Source organism: Sarcophilus harrisii, chromosome 6 (assembly GCF_902635505.1).
Source record: "Sarcophilus harrisii chromosome 6, mSarHar1.11, whole genome shotgun sequence".
Taxonomy (NCBI): domain Eukaryota; kingdom Metazoa; phylum Chordata; class Mammalia; order Dasyuromorphia; family Dasyuridae; genus Sarcophilus; species Sarcophilus harrisii.
Window position 1 is genome coordinate 221,355,138 of NC_045431.1, and position 17,498 is coordinate 221,372,635.

Sequence of the window (17,498 nt, forward strand, 5' to 3'; positions counted from 1 at the left end):
AAGTTTAGTCCGTCCAAAGCACTGTCATAGGCACTATGCAACAAGGATATGGATGAAAAAAAAAAACCTATTCTTCAATACTAGCAATTCTACAGGGGTTTTCTATAGCTGCTATCTCCCTGAAGGGAAGGGCAGTCCTATCTGCCTCTCTCCCACAGAGCCTATCTTGAAGATCTTAGACAATGTAGGGAATCAGTTAATATTTGTTGAATGAGGGAAGGAAGGAAGGAAGGAAGGAAGGAAGGAAGGAAGGAAGGAAGGAAGGAAGGAAGGAAGGAAGGAAGGAAGGGAGGGAGGATCTTATCTTCATAGGTCTAGGACTTCCATTCATTCCAAGGGTAACTCACTATGGAAGTGTTTATGAATAATATCAATACTAACTCCATTGATATTTTGATTCCCAGCAAACTTGGGAACTCCTCGGGAGCACAGACTGTGTTTTTGGCTTGGGGTTTGGGGGAGAGGGCATGGTCTTTTTTGTATCATTGGCACACGGTACACATTTGATTGTTGACTTAACTTGGCTTGGAAAGATCCCGATATCTGGAAACAGAAGACTTGAGATTAAATCCCAGCTCTGATACTGATATTTCTCTGCGTGTGGAGAGGAAGGAGGTATTTAACATCTGTGATCCTCAGTTTTCCTAATTGCAAAATGAGTTTAATTAGATGGTTTCTGACATCTCTAAATCTGAAACTGGGATGTGACACTTGTATAATGCTTTAATATTTAGAATATTGTATAATACCTTAATATTTAGAAATATTTAATACCTTCTCACAAAGGATCCATAATGTGAGGATGAGGTTTATGATATCCCTTTTATAGCTAATAACATTCATTCGTTTTTACATATTGTTTTGAAATTTTAGGTGAGACGTGATTTTTTTAGAAGAGGGAAATTTTGATGAGGAAACTCCCTGTATCAACTCAGCATCTCACAAACTTACAGTTATTTAAGGTAGCATAAGGCTAAATGACTTGCTCAGAATAACACCATTAATCTGCATCAGTGGTAAGACTTGGACACAGTACTTTCTGAATCCAAGGCCAGCTATTTAGACAGAAAACACATATATTGTTGCATTTGAAGCTCAGAATAACCCTGGAAGATATATACAATGATCTGTGTGTATGGTCACATCACTAGAATCAGAAGTAGCATTGAAATTCAGGGCTTCCTGGTACCTAATCCATCGCTATGTTGCTACTGTTGATAAAAGACACAGAGAAATCCAGCAACTTGTCTATAGTCATCTACCTACTCATCTATCCACCCATCCATTCATTTATCCATCTATCCATCCATCTACAGCAATTTTCAAAGCCAAAAACGTGAACTCCCATCTTTTGACTTCACCAATGTTTTCCACTCTACCACATAGCCTCCCAGTCCTCAATAATCATGTGTGACCCCTTTTGGGGGAGATAATCATCTTCTTATCATTAATTTATTGACTTTGTTGTATCTCTTTAAAATCACTCTCCTCAGAGGAGACAGATCAGCATTTTAGTTATACTTTGGTTTACTGTTAATTATTTCCAATTCGTTCTGCTTATAATTTGTTTGCATGCTTACTTGCATGATGTCTCACCCATTAGGTTATGGGCTTTTCTAGAGCAGGGACTTCTTTTGCCTTTTTTTGAATTACCATTGTTTATCACAGTGCCTAGTACATTGCAGGCATATTTAATAAATGTCTATTGATTTATTGACTAATGGATCAAAGAATCAGAACCAGAAAGTAGATTCAAGTCTCGCCTCTGACACAAACTGGTTATTTGGCCATTGACAAATCACTTAACCTCTCAATCTTTCTCAACCTCCATCTGTTTCTGTCTTTCTCTGTCTCTGTCTGTCTGTCTGTCTCTCTCTTTCACACACACACACACACACACACACACACACACACACACTTCCCTAAGACTGTTATGGATGACTAGATGATTTGCATTAGTGGAGGAAATTTCCACAGTAAGAATTCACTATATCAATGAAAGGAATCTGGATCCCCTGTTCTTCTCCCTGAGTATAACACATTAAACACACACACACACACACACACACACACACAATTACATTCAATAATTTGATAGCATTATCTCCTATATTTTAGGCAGCTATAAAGCAATTTAAGACTGAAAGGGATTACAGACATTCTATGAGCAAGACAAGGAAATGGCAAACCATTCCAATGTCTTTGCCAAGAAAGTCATAAATCAAGTTATGAAGAGTCAGATAGGAAAGAAAAAATGACTGAACAACTATAGGAAACAGAACAATCCCTTTAGTTTCAGAAAGACCTGGGTTTGAATTCTGCTTCAGATGCTTCCCAAGAGTATACCCCGGCAGATCTTTTCAACTTGCTGAGCTTTGGGTTTCTTCATCTGGAAAATGGACATAATAAAAGTATCTACTGCTCAGCATCCTTAGTGAAGATCATGGTGTAAGGGATTCTGCAACCTTAAAACTGCCAACTAACAGGAGTCTGGTTTTAGGAACTTTTGCTCCCCTGGGCCCTCCTTTCAGCATGCTCAATATCTGAAATTCAATCATTCATCAAGTTTCACAGATTTTTTCCAATTTTTTTTTTTTAAAACACAACTAGAATTCAAGTTTGGGAATATCTTGAAGCCAAGCTCTTCAGTGTTTGCATTTGTCAAGAGGAAGACTTTTTTGTGTTAATGGACTTAAGAAACAGATCACTGGGGGGCTTATTCCAGTAGCTGGAATGGGCTATTTTTTCACTGGTGGGGGAAGATTCATTAATCTGTCAATAATATCTCATGAAAATTATAAGAAGCTGGGAAGTTGCCAAAAACTTCCCTGTTATAGCTAATAGGAGGTTCTCCTATATTACCTTCATTGTATAGGTGTATGTCTTCCTGGTTGCTTAGAGGAAGGAGGAAGAGCTTTACTAATACATTGTTTCCCAAAAGATTGAAAGGACTGAACCTATTGCAAAAAAAAAAAAAAAAAAAAAAAAAAAAAAAAAAAAAAAAAAAAAAAAAAGGTTGAGAAATCTCTACAGATCTCACATCTCAGGACCTTTTCTGAGAAGTATCAGTACACAAAAGGCAGGCAGCTTGGCATTGTTACTAGAGTGCTGGCCTTAGAGTTAGAGAGACCTAACCTTTGGCACCTATTAGCTGTGTGGCCCTGGGAAAATTGTTTCATTTCTGTTTCTCAGGCACTTGATTACAGAATGACTGAGGATCAGCCTTAATAATTTAAATTTCTTTATCAGAATTCTCAACAGAGTTCTGGCTAAAGATCTGGGATTTTTACTTTTGTGGGTATTTCTATTGTTAGCACAGTGCTGGGCACAGAAAACCTTTATAATAAATGTTTATGGATTTTTAAAAAATCATGAAAGAAACCTAAGGAATGTAGTATACCCAGAAGGAGATCCCCGTGGCATTTATTTTTTATATACCTATAGACTTTACATAATGATTTCTCCTTCCTGTTTTCCTGGATGCTATGGCTCAAAAAGGAGAGCCTTATTAATTTGTAAGGCAGAACCTTGGAAAACTCTAGGATGCTGCAGATTAATGAGTGTCATCCATGACTAGTGAAGAGGGTCAAAACTATTATTTCTTATCTTTAGAAAAATTGCACATGTCTAACCTATATTGGATTATTTTCTGTCTAAGGGGGAAAGGGGAGGGAAAATATTTTGGAACATAAGATTTTTCCAGGATGAATGTTGAAAACTATCTTTGCATGTATTTTGAAAATAAAAGACTATTATTAAATTTTTTTAAAGAAAAAAACAGCTATTTCTTCAAGCAATGGTGGAAGGTTGATTTATAGGTTTCTATTTAATGACATTACAAGGTGTCTTGGAGGAGGACGGGAAAGGGGGAGATCCCAGCCACAAAACAAGCTAACACTTCATCTTTTGCTGCTCTCCCTCCGCCCCAATTGCCAGGAGGGAAGGAGCCCGAAAAGCTGTTCCTGAGATGCTCTGGCCAAGGACATCAGGTGCTGAACTTCTGGATCTCTCCTCTGGGCTCAGAGAGAGTTGAAAGGAAAGGCAGAGAGAGAACTGGTTGGAGCAAAATGCCCTTCCCGGGGAGAGGTGGGATGAGGAGCTCAGCACCACCTTGGCTCGACAGCCCAAATCCTCCTTCTTCTAAAAAGGTCCTCAGGAACAAGAAACCTAGCTCCCTATTGGAGACTCCTGGAGTTGATCGTCCTATGGTCCAAACCCAGTCAATTCATCCAGGCGCAGCTTAATACAACCTGCCTCAGAAAGGGGTTAATGAGAGGAAGGAGAATCTTTCTTCAGCCCTCCAGGATTTCTCTTCCTCCTTCCCACCAGCCCTCCTCCATCAGACAAATTTCCGAGGGGGGCAAAGGGCCCATCCCCCGACCGCAGCCTCACATCTTACGCCGCTGGGCAGTCCAGTGAACATTGCTCTCCTCCTGCTTCCTCCTCATCCTCTTCCCCAGCTCTCCATCCTCATCCTCAGACCCAGCTAGTTCATTCTCATCTTGCACCTGCTGCCTTCTCCCTGCTCCAAAGCGCGCTTCTCCAACTGCCTTTTCCAACCGCCCAGAGACTTTTCTTTTATTCCCAAAGTAACTTTCAGGGACTTTCTTCCTCCACCCCTCAATCCCCCAACTAGTCTTCCCTTGAGGAGAAGCACCTACTTTTCCAGCATTTGACAGCTTCGGAGTAACTAGGAAAGCTCACCTAAAGACAATTAATCCCTTGGAAAATCTTGCTTCTCCCCTCCCCCCGACTTTGACCCACAGATCAATTCAAGCTCCTTGGAGCCCTGCGCCCACTTTCGGAGTATTCCAACGGAGGGATCCCCGGGAGAGAAATGGGAAAGCCAGACTGCAACCCTCCTCAAAATCCCCCCCTCACCACCTCCCTCTTCTGCCCTTCAGCCCCCACTCCCCCGGACCCCCAAGGAAAAGAGAAAATTGCCCCTCACCCTTCTGAGGAAGCCATGGTCTTGGGAATCCCCCCTTCCTCTTCAGAAGAATCCAAAGGGCACTGTGCCTGTGTGTGTGTGTGTGTGTGTGTGTGTGTGCGCGCGCGCGCTTAGAAAGGATTCTTCTTCCCTCCCTCCCCCTTTCTTTCTCTCTGGCCCCGGCCTCCCCGCTTCTGGATAAGCCCCTTAGTGTCTAAAGAGCAGCATAAGGTTCCCCGGGGCTGGAAGCCGCGGCCACGCTCGCGAACCTGGATTCCGGACTCTCGCGGGCGCTCCCGGAGGCTTCAGCACCAGCCGCAGAGGCAGCCCGGCGAGGCTGGACTTCTGCCTGGGGTTTCCTGCGGGGAGCTCCGGGGCGCCGGGAGAGCTCAGGCTCCGCTACCTGGGCTTTCTCTCCCCCGGAGGGAGGGCTGCTGCCGCCGCCGCCGCCGCCGCCGCCGCTCGCGCTGCTGCCGCTGCCGCTGCTGCTGGCGGTGCTGATGCTGCCGCCGCTGCTGGCAAGGGGGTGGGGTGGCAAGCGGGTGTGTGGGTATCTGTTGTGTGCGCCGGGGAAGTGGGGGAGGGGGGCTGACTTCACACTGACATGGTGTTGGCTGAGGCTGGATTGGAAGGTTTTAGCCCTCGGAGCTGTGGATTTGCAGTCTATCCCTCTCTATTTTAGTCAAGGGCTGACATCACCGGCGGCGCTGCCTGTCGTTACTCCTTTAAATCCCCCCCCCCACCCCGCAAGTCCAGCTACGCCCCCCTCCTCTTTGCTACCCCCCCAGCTCCCCACCCCCAGCCTCTCACAATGAAGAAAGAAATAAAGATCCAGCTCCGGACTCCTTAGCCGTGACCCCCGGCCAATTCCCAGGTGAATAAATGGGATCTCTATTGTTCCCTGCTCCAGCTCTCGCGACCCTCCCCCTAGGTCCTTTCGGGTTGTCAGGAGAAGAGGTCTCGAGGAAGACCTGCACACATCCCGTGTCCCATAGTCCCGACCCGCTCTTGGCGGACCACTTCTCCGCTACGCTTCTTTCTAATTATTATTTGCATTTTTAAAAAAGGCATCCCTCCCATTCCCCCGTTTGGGGACCTCGTTTTTCCTTTTGAGAGTCTCATCCCCGGCAGGTTTTCTTAGCCGGGGCTTTCTCCACTCCATTCCCACCTGCCCATTGATCCCTAGAACCCGGGTGTCCTCGGAGACAGGGAAGCGCAAGAGCGCAATGGGAATATCACACGGATGGAGAAGCTACTTCAGTGAGTCTTTTCTCCCTTAACACTCTGGAGCTAACAAACTCCCTCGCTCTTGCCCATTTCCACTCCGTCCTGAGGACTAGCTCATAAAGCTTAATAATAATAATAATAATAATAAAGGACTGAAGGAAGTGAGGATGGAAAAAGAAATGGAGGGAGGGAAGGAGGAAGGGAGGAAAGAAGAAAGGAAGGAAGGAAAGAGGGAAGGAAGGAAAGAAAGAAAGAGAGAGAGAAAGAGAGAGAGGAAGGGAGGAAGATGGATGGATGGAAGGAAGAAAACAAAGGAAAGAAGGAAGGAAGGGTAGGAAGAAACCAAGAAAGAAAGAAGAAAGGGTAGGAAGAAAGAAAAAAAGAAGAGAGAAAGAGAAAAAGAAAGAGAAAGGAAGGAAGAAGAAAAGAAATAAAGAAAAAAAATAAGGAAGAAAGGAAGGAAGGAAGGAACTAGGAAGCAGCAGGAGCCTAGAGGCTTTGACAAAAGGAGTGAACTGGGTAATCCTGGGCTGGAAAGGGGGAGGGGGTGGGGGACGGCAGGTTGAATGACAGCTGTCAGGCTAAGCTGCCATGAGAAACCTCAGGGGAAATCGATGAACCGCGATTGGTGCTCGCGGGTAGGTGGGCGCAGGGAACCAGAGAAACCAGGAGCAAGGGCAGAAGGGAGTGGGAGAGCGAGCTGGGAAACAGCCCAGACAGAAAATCCTACAAGCTGCTGAAGCCCACTAATCTAAAGGAGCGGGCTGCCTCCGCCGCCGCCACTGCCACGGACGAGGCTCTCTCCTCAAACCGAATAAATTGCCCGTCTTCAATTATTCATCGGGATTAATATTCATGAATCTCTGGGGAGAAGGGGCATGATTTTTTAAATAAGGGAACTCGAAAGGGGTCGGGAGTCGGGCTCTCAGCAGAGATCTGAGTCTCGGCGGCGGGAGTGTGTATGTGTGTGCGTGCGTGTGTGTGTGTGTGTGTGTGTGGTGTGTGTGCCTGTGTGTATGTGTGTGTGTATGTGTACGCGTGTGTGTGTGTGTGTGTGGGTGCGCGCGCAGGAGTAATCCCTCAGATTCCCATCTTCAAAGCCCTGAGGGCAAAAGAGGGAAGACAGATGGGCTAACTAGCAAATACGGGTTCTTCCTTCTGAAGGTTGGCTTTTCGTGATCTTTGGCATCCAGAGGATGCCAGAAGGAGAAGGGACCTCCGAGCTTTTCTACGATCGCCTCTTACACAGTCCCAGATAGCTGAGGACCACGTGGGGATGTCTTCTTTGTCACTCTTATTACAGAAGTCTCCCCCAGGAACATTCCACGCAGTGGTTCAAACATTATTTAAGATTATACCAAAGTCTTTTCTCCTTTCCATATACCGTCTTTCTTGGAAACTGGACAGGGAAGGAGAAGGGAGTGGGGGTGGGTGGGAAATCTCTGTTTAGCTCTTTAACTGGTCCCCAAACGCCACAGGGGGATCTACTAACACTGTTCTTTTATTTGGTAGCTGTCCTCACGCTTGGGCGAAGCAGCTTAGTGAGAGAGGTTTGCAGTTGGGGTTTTCCACAGCATCTCCCCCACGCCTCCCCGTGTTCCCCATCTTCCTGTGCTGAGAACAGAAGCTGGAGGTGGGGAGGGGGGAGGGTGGTCATCCCATCTGCTAATCCTGAAGCTTTGCTGACCTCTATTGGAAATAAAAGAAATCAGTACCCGAACGGGAAGAAGTGGGAGAGGGAAGTGAAGAGCCCCTTGCTCGGGGGGAGACCGTCACCCCTTTCTTAGGCATCAGTCGTTAGTTAACCTGAGAAGGAATCCCAAGCTAAGTGGATGTGTTCAAGATGAGACTCGGAAAAGCGGTGAACTTCCCAATCGATTGGGAATCGTTTGCCTTGGGGAAAAGAGAGAGAGGGGTTTCCTTTATAGAACACTTAAAGCTTTGTAGATTGTTTCAGTGTCACGTTTGAGCCTTACACCAGTCTTGTCAGATAATTGTTTCAAATATCATTGTCTCCGTTTCACAGATGAAGAAACTGAGACGGAGAGAGGCCAAGTTTCACAGCTAACATCTGGTTGAAGTGAAATTCAAACGTTTTCCTGATCCTAGACACTAGTTCCTCTCCTCCAATCTCTCCCTCCCCACTCCATTCTCAATACTCCTCAGATACTTTTTTAAAAAAGCCTTTGATGAAATAAATTTTTTTCCTTTTCATTTTCTTTTGTTATATGTTCTTTTTCTTAAGAGTATTCTTAACGTTTAAAAACAAAAACCAAAATAAAGAGTACTATTCTATATTGGATTTATTCTATGGAGGTACCTTTCTCTTCTCCTGTTCTCATAATTCTCATTTTGTCTGTCTGTATCTGCCTCTCACTTCCTCTCCAATATCTCTGTCTCTCTCTCTCTCTCTCTCTCTCTCTCTCTCTCTCTCTCTCTCTCTCGACTCTGTTTCTTCCTCTCCTCTCTCTTCAATCTCTCTCTCTTTCCTTCTTCTCTCTCCTTAAAATGCTATTTGTTATTATTATTTACAAAAAAAAAACCCTTTCTTTAAAAAGAGATTAGCAGCTGGGGAGGAGGCCATCTGGATGGTCTCCCTCTAGCAAGACACACTTGAACAGAACTTTGACAGAAAACTAGGGAATTTATGTTAGTGAAAGGAGTTGCTATACTAGAAATCCTTATTTGAATAAATGGAGCTGATTGTGGCTCAAATCATGAGTTTCTCATTGGAAAATTCAGACTTAAATTGAAGAAAGGGAAAACTATCAGAATGTACAAATATGACTTAAATAAATAATGTTTCTTATGAATACAATATGGAAGCAATAAATATATTTAAGGGATTAAATTTGATAGTGTGACTGAGGAATTATGGATAAAGGTATAAAAGTATTGTTTAGGAGGCAGCAAAAAACATCTTCCCTCCTCCCCAAAAAAAGAAGAGCAAGAAGGCCAAATGGCTATGTGGTGAGGTTTTGCAAATTACTGAGGAAAAAAGAAAAACAAAAAGTAAAGGAGAAAGGAAAAGGTATATCCAAATGAATGGAGAATTGCAGAGAATGGTAAGGAGACTTATTTTTTAAACAAACAATACAAAAAATAGATGAAAACAATATAATGAGAAGACAAGAGATCTCTTTGAGAAAATTATAGACATCAAGGGAATGGTTTATGTAAAATGGGCATGATAGAAGACAAAAATGTTAGGGACTTAATAGAAGCTGGAGAGATTAAGAAGTGGCAAAAAATATACAGAAGAACTGTACAAGAAAGATCTTAACTGTTGGAATCTTTACAATGTGTTAAGCCATTGGAGTTGATTTGATCTTAGAAAGAGATATTTTGGGCCAGAACTTGAAACAAGGTACTAGGTGGAACTGATAGAAACAATGCTTGTGTTCACACCTCTAGAGAGCTCATAAGTATCTAAGTACTCAATGGAGTTCACAAGTTTGGGAGAATGCAGGGTTTAGTATGGCTTAGTCTGAATTCACACTTCCCTTAGGGCCAGAGAGCACTCTGGGAGATAACCCAGAATCCCTCTCCCTCCAGAAGGCGGAGTTAACCTTTGGGAGATCACATATAGAGGGAGCTTTTGGAGCTTGAGTTTAGTTCTTCTGGTGGCACTTACTTGAGTTAGTTACTTGAGGAGTTACTTGGAGAGTTTTCTTGTGAACATCGACTGGGGTCGGAGACAGGGGACTCTGGAAGAAAGCCTACAAGCCCTATCTTCGAGGCAAAAGAGATTCATCATATCTTCTACGTTGGTGCTGGCTGGAGGCTGAAGAAAGCAGAGGCAGAAGCCAATGACAAAGCTGCAAGAGCTCAAGCAGAGAGTTAGGCCTCAACTAACCGGGGTTATTTTGGAAGGAGAAATAAACGTTTGCACTTTTAACACCTGCCTGCGATTTTGGAGTAATTATTCATTTCAACTGAGACTAAGGCTGCCTCCAGAAAACCACCACACTTAACAACATTCATAATCACAATCGTGTGGTTACTGAGGATCAGCTAAGTGGTATAGTGGATAGAATGCTAGACTTAATACTAGCAGGAAGTTAGGAAAATTCATCTCCACCAGTTCAAATTTGGCCTCAGTCATTTACTAGCTGTGTAACCCTGGACAATTCACTTTGTCCTCTGTTTGCATCTGTTTTTTCATCTAAAACATGAGCTGGAAAAGGAAATGGCAAATCACTTCAGTAACTTTGTCAAGAAAACCCCTTATAGAGTCATAAAGAGTCATGCATACTGAAAAAGGAAACATGACTACATCATGGCAGTTACTGATTTAGAGTCAGACATTCTGGACACATTGCTAACAATAAAGCTAGTGGAGGTGATGGAATTCCAGCTGAGCTATTCAAAATTCTAAAAGATGATGGTGTTAAAAAGCGCTGCACTCAATGTACCAGCAAATTTTAAAAATTCAGTGATGGCTATTAGAATGGAAAAGATCAGTTTATACCCCAATCTTAAAGAAATTCAATGTAAAGTTAAATTCCTGAACAATTGTATTCATTTCATACATCAGGAAACTTGTACTTAAGATTTTACAAGTTAGACTTCAGACTAGGTAGACCAAGACCTACCAGAATGCAGGCTCATTTTCAAAAAAGGCAAAGGAACTAGAGGCCAAATTGCCAATATTTCCTGAATTATGGAGAAAACCAAGTTGTTCCATTAAAACAAAAATCTACTTCTGCTTCATTGACTACATTAAAGTCTTTGACTGTTTGGACCCTCACAAAATGTTACAAGTCCTCAAGAGATGAGAGTACCAGATCATTTTTTTTTTTTTTTTGTCTTCTAAGGAATTTGTGCATAGGTCAAGAGACAACTGTTAGAGCTAAACATGGAAAAACCAATTGGTTTAAGATTGAAAAAGCAGCATAATAAGGCATATTTATTATTTATTTTATTCATATGCAGAATATATCATGTGAAATGTTAGACTAGATGAATCAAAAGCTGAAATTAAAAAAATATAGAAATAATTTCAGATATGCAGATTATAACACTCTGATGGAAGAAAGTGAAGAGGAACTAAAAAGTCTCTTGATGAGGGTAAAAGAGGAAAGTGTAGATTCTAATCATTTAAAAAAGCCCTTAAGATCATGGCAGCTGGTCACATCAGTTTCTATAAAATGGAGGTAGAATAAATAGAAGCAGCACTAGATTTTACATTCTTGAACTCAAAGACAATGACCAAAGTCATGGAATTAAAGGATACTTTCTCCTTAAAAGGAAAGCTATGACAAATCTGGATGGCATACTAAAAACAGAGCCAAAACCTTGCCAACAAAGATCCTTCAAGTTTAAGCTATGGTTTTCCAGTGGCAATGATGACTATGAGTTGGATTGTAAGAAAGCGGAGCCCTGCATAATCAAGTATTTGAATTATGATTCTGGAAAAGCCTTCTGAGAGTTCCTTGAACAGCAAGGAGATCAAATCAGTCAGTACTTAAATAAATTAATTCAGACTACTCATTGAAAGAAAAAATCCTGACTCAGAAACTTAAATACTTTGGCTACATAATGAGAAGGCAGGATTCATTGAAAAGACCTTGATTCCGAGAAAGATTGAAGGTGAAGGGAGAAGGGGATGGGAGAGGATAAGATGGATAGATAGTGTCATGGAAGCAATGAGCATGAGATTGGACACACTTTGGGAGATAATGGGGAATAGAGAGATGTGATATGCAATAATCCAAGGGATCTTGACCAGTTGGATATGACTGAATAAATAAACAACAAATATGAATGAGAGGTTCCGACTACAGAGCTTCTTCTCTCTTCAAAAAAAAAAAAAAAAAAAAAGAATCTCGGGAGGAAATTGTTAATATTTTCTATTAAACTTAAAAGTGTGTCCTGAATACATTTTCAAGAAACTTAATTGTTAAATATTTACCAGTACTGCTGAACTCAGAAAACATTTAATGCATGCCCTCTTCTCTCCCACCCTACAGAGAAGAGACTCAATCTGCATTATACAAGGAATAGACAGAAGATCTGGAACTCAAAACCCTGGTTCTCCAGTTCAGATTCAGGGCTCTTACTCCTAATAACTGTCTCAAGTTGAGGGTAGAAGAGAAGGAAATTTGGTGTATTGTAGGTCTTTATTTTGATTGTGCATTATGCTCTTTAGAAAATGCCCTGGACTGGGAGAGTTCTTATGTCCAAACATGTTTGTCCATTCAAATTAGCTACTTCACTTTCTGAGTCTCAGTTTCCTCTTTCATAAACCCAACTTCTTCTTACTGAATACCCAAAGAAAACAAAAATGAAGGGAGGAACTATTTCAGTTTGTCCTTGGATCATTAACAACATATCCTTATTGTGGTCTTTATTCTGTAGTAAATGTACACAGTATACATTTAACAAGTGTTTATTGAACTGGAATTAGATCAGAAAAAATTGGATTTTAAGTCAGCAAGTTGGCAGTGGAGAGAGTGCTGGATTTGGAATCAGAAAAAATGAGTTCAAATCCTACATCAGATATCTATTAACTGGGTGATCTTTGGCAAACTGTGGGACCTCTCTCAGTATGAATTCCTCATTTGTAAAATGTGGGCACTAGCAACCAACATCACAGAGTTGTTTTGAGGATCAAATGAGATCATCTATGTAAAGTTATTTACATGCCACTTAAAAGTAAGCTATATTTTGTCATTTTGTGCTCAGTTTTTTTTTTCTTTCAAAAGCTAAGCTATTGTTAAATCTGTTATACTTTTCCTTATATTTTATTTTTAAAAGATGCGTTTGGGCTGGGGGAAGGCAGGGGAATGAAAGAATAGCCTACCTTCCATCTACCACGTTTAGATGCTGCCTTCATTCCAAGTACTCTCTGAGGCATTTCCCCATTTTAACTTTGCAAAATTCAATGCCCATATGCCTTTGATTTGTGCTATAAAAGTTACAGCATCAAAAGTGTGGAGGATTTATTTTACTTTTTTCTATTATTTGCTAAGATTTCTGTTCTGAATAAAAGCTGCCTCCATCCTTCTCTGGCTGTAAGTAAATGTTTCTAATTGTAAGGCATCCTTCTTCAGTGATGTGAATAATCACTAAATTGTAATCCCCCAATAGGGTCACCAAGCCTGCATGAAGATAAGTCCCCCAGTTCATTACAATCTCTTTATCAAGAGACAAAAATCTATGTTAAGTAAGCATAGATCATAGAAAAGAAGAAAAAAGGGAGGGGCAGAGTATTTAAATAAAAAATAAAACAGAGAATTTTAATTTGTCTGAATCCTTCCTTTATCAATATCCAGAATTTGAGAAATTCCAGGCTATAGATAGAAAACTACCATAGATAGGCAATCAGATCCCAAATAACACTACACAAGCTTTATGAACTTGACCCCATTTGTCCCATCAAATGAGCCCATCAAATCTCCATTTGATTTTTTTTAAATCATTATCTCCAGAGACCCCTGTCAGTCTCCTCCTAGTACTCAGTCAATAGCTGGAGTTCATCATAGTCAGAGATTTTACCTGTAGTTTATCAAGAACAGAGGACAAATGAACTCCATAAAAATATTAATCAAACCAAAAACCAATTGACTTCAGGGAATTTTAAAAAGGGATTATTAGTGAACAACTTGAGCCACTTTCAAGGAAGGCCAATAGGAGTCTTGGAACCATGTTATTTTTAGACTGTTTAAGAAAGGGAAAGAACTTAAGGAAGGGGATGGGAGAGAAGGAAAGAGAGGGAGAGAAGGAAAGAGAGACAGGCTAAAGGTAGGGGGTGGAGGGAGAAGAGGGAAAGAGGGGAAGGAGAAGGGGGAAAAGTAGATAGATATGGAGAGACAAAGACATACAGAGAAACAGAGAGGAGACAGAGAGGGAGGAAGGAAAGAAGAGAGACAGGCAGAGATAAAGACACAGAGATAGAAAGACAGAGACCGAGAGATAATGAGAGAGGGGGAAGGAAGGAGGAAAGGAGGATGGGGGAAAGAGAGAGACAAAGAGAGAGAGAAAGAGAGAGACAGAAACAGATAGAGACACACACAGAGAAATGGAGAGCTTTTTAATAAGAATTGACTATATTCTAGACACTGAGCTAAGACCTGGGAACACAAATACAGGCAAGAATAATACAGTCCTTGCCTTCAAAGAACTTACATTCTAATAAGGGTAAACAATACAGAAAAGAGAGGGAGTGGAGTGGTGCAGGAAAAAGTGGAAAAATAAGCCAGAGAATCTGCAGGAGGTGAGTGGGGTTAAAAATGACTATGGTTGTGATGGAAACTTCCTCAAATGGGAGCTCCAGAGAGGAACGGAGGAACGGAAGCATTGTCAGCATGAGAAAGCTGGGAGAACAGAGGTGAAGAAATAGTTCATCAAGTCATAGACTGAACCAAATGGGAAGAGAGCATCAATACAAACTCCTGGGAGGACTGTCTTTCAATACTTAAAGGAAGGAGACTTATTCAATGCTGTTGCAGAAGACAAAACTAGGACCTAAAGTTGAAAGAGCTTGGGATAATGTAAAACAGACAAACAATCCAAAACAATAACTGAGAATCGGAGCCATCCTGCAGATGTCCAGGCTACCTCGGGAACTAATTAATGTCTTTTGGAACATTGGAGATATTCAGAGATGAATGGCAACCTGTAAAGAGTGATCAAGAAGATCATAGATTTTCATTTGGATGGCATTTTAGAGACCATTGAGTAAAACCTCTCTTATTTTACACATGAGAAAACTGAGATTAGGAAACCTGCCTCAGGTCACGGATCTGATCCATGTCTGATGCAAAATTTGAAAGCGAGTTTTCCAAGTCCAGTGGACTATCCATGATGCTCTTAGGAAGGATTAGCCTCCAAGAAGAGTTAAGCCTAGATGAAATCTGAATTCCTCCCAATTTTAGCTTCTGTCATTCTAAATGTCTTCCTCAAGGTATTACAAGAGTGGAGAAGGACTTGTGGTTTCATTAGCATAGGGAACAACATGGTGCTGTGGGGGCAAAATTAATTTTGAGTCCAAAGTCCTGGCTTCAAATCCTGTCTCTCTACTTCCTACTCATGTGACCAAGACAATTGTTTTCTCCAACATAAATTTTATCTCTTATAAAATTAGGGAAGGTTGACCAATCCAGCAGTTTTTAACACATATGTGTGAGATAGATGCAATGGCAATATAGTGATGTCCAGAGCCCCCTTCTTAGAATCATATTTTTAATTTTTTTCTGAGGCAATTGGGGTTAAGTGACTTGCCCAGGGTCACACAGCTAGGAAGTGTTAAATGTCTGAGACTAGGTCTTAGGTCCTGACTTTAGGGCTAGTGCTCTATTGATACACTGTGCCACCTAGCTGCCCCTAGAATCATATTTTTAAATGCAAAATAATATGCATAAGCTTAAAGGAAACCACTTAGGTTGAATACAGTTAACATATTTAAAAAATAACAATTTCAGAGACCTTCTGAAGTTGATCTGTGGCTCACAGGTTAAGAACCTCCATACTTGATGATCACTGTTGGTCATTCCTGTTGGAATGTCCCTTTCAGAAGCAAATATCAAACAGGTAAGTCTCAAGAAGTTTTTTCAAGGCTCAGAAGGGTTAAATAAATCATTTTTAGAATTTCATATTCAAGGTCTTGACTCAAAGGGTAGAAAAACTCTTCTATACTGTGCATAACACTTTGTCTCAGGCTGTCAGATGAATAAAAAATTAAGAATTAAAAACAAATAATGATATGTATGGTGAAATCATTTCCTTTATTTTTTACTCATACATTGCCTTGGTTGTCCTTTTTACACTATGCATTGGTTGTCATATAGTCAAGTAATTTGTACATTCCTAATATAGAAATAAAACCAAACCTGTTTCCCCATAAAAGGCTGATAAATAATCCCATTACTCACAGAAGTGACAACAGTGAAGAAATGTTTCTGTGGTCAAAGTTTATCAGAAAAAAGTAGCCTGGGGAACAGAATAGCAGCCAAATGAACAGAGGGGTCATATCCCATGGGGACCATTTTCAGATCATCATGCAATGTTAGAGAACTATTTGCTTAACCCATTTTTATGCTGAACACATTGAAACATTTTCTTCTCTGCTTTCTAGAATTAAAATCCTTTTGTTGGATCCCAACTTTGTTATTTATTATCAATATAATACTTGCCTTGGGCAAGTAAAATACTGGTCTCAGTTTCCTTATCTATGAAAAAAAAATGAATGCAATAATCTCTGAAGTCCCTTCTCCTCCAAAATTCTATTATTTGTTTTGTGTCTCTGAGGCTTAGAAACAAGGATTCCCCAGCATCAGGTCATTAGATGGTCTCCCAAAGATTCTCCACTTTTAAAAAAATCTCGGTAGAAGAAGGAATAGAGAGGAGGAGGAAAGGGGAGGGAAACTTGGAGGATTTGGGAATTGTGAAGAAAGCCATAGCTTGAATTTGGGGAGGACAAGACACAGTCAAACCAAGAAGATTAAAAAAAAAGGAATTGTAGGAGTCAAAGAAATGGGCAGGAGCAAAGGACTACTTAACTGTTATTTTAGCATCCTCAGTGTCTACTACATAGGGAGAGGCTAATCAGTGCCTGTTGATTAATAGTGTTACTGATAATGAAGTGGAAAGAGTAGAGGTTCAAGAGTCAGAGGGCTTCCTTTTCTAATTACTTGTGTGATTTTGGACAAATCAATCAACTTTTCTTGCCTCTGATAGATACTAGATGTTTAAGACACACGTACATATCTATATCTTTACATGGCATATGTGATTTTTCTATAAGTGTGATTGGAAAGATATTTTAGGCTCAAACCTGAATTGAGAATGTCTGCATAAAGAACAGGTTGTTTTTTCACAAATCTTTTTTAACAAGTGAAAAACCTGAAAATGCTTAGAGTTTTGGTCCTAAATATATTGACTGTTGAATTTTAATTAAAGGAGTGAGGACTCTGCTTATCAAGACATAATCAAGGGTTGGAAGATGACACTTGAACTGAAATGAGCTGTGAATTATCCATTCAATCATTGCATGGATGTCAGCACTTTCCCCTCTCATATTTCTTTCTCTCTCTCTCTCTCTCTCTCTCTCTCTCTCTCTCTCTCCTCTCTCTGTCTCTTTCTTTTTGTCTCTCTGTTCCTCTCCCTGTCTCTCTCTGTGTCTCTTTCTGTCTCTGTGTTGATGTCTCTCTCTGTCTCTGTCTGTCTGTCTCTGTGTTTGTGTCTTTCTGTGTCATCCCGCCAGAATGAGAGGTAGATGAGAGAAAGAGATAATCACTAGAGATAAATATGACAGGAAGAATAGATGGTAGAAAGAAGTAGAAGTAGATCACAGAGATAAGTGATAGAGGATAGGACAGATGATGTATATGTATGATAG

The 17,498-nt window shown here is 41.1% G+C and overlaps 1 protein-coding gene across 2 annotated transcripts in view; it reads right to left on the reverse strand.

Annotated features, from left to right (window-relative positions):
- Positions 1-5,395, reverse strand: part of SLC1A2 (solute carrier family 1 member 2) — a 164,512-nt gene extending 159,117 nt beyond the window's left edge. Inside the window, exon 1 of one of the 2 annotated variants that reach the window (XM_031942964.1) lies at positions 5,200-5,395. Coding sequence is in view for 1 of the 2 variants with exons in the window: in XM_031942963.1 (XP_031798823.1) it covers positions 4,952-4,968 (17 nt within the window). In the remaining variant the exon portion in view is untranslated. Of the gene's footprint in view, positions 1-4,951; positions 5,033-5,199 lie in introns of those variants that run through there. The other variant, XM_031942963.1, reaches the window with a different exon arrangement.
- Between the last annotated feature and the right edge of the window lie 12,103 nt (positions 5,396-17,498).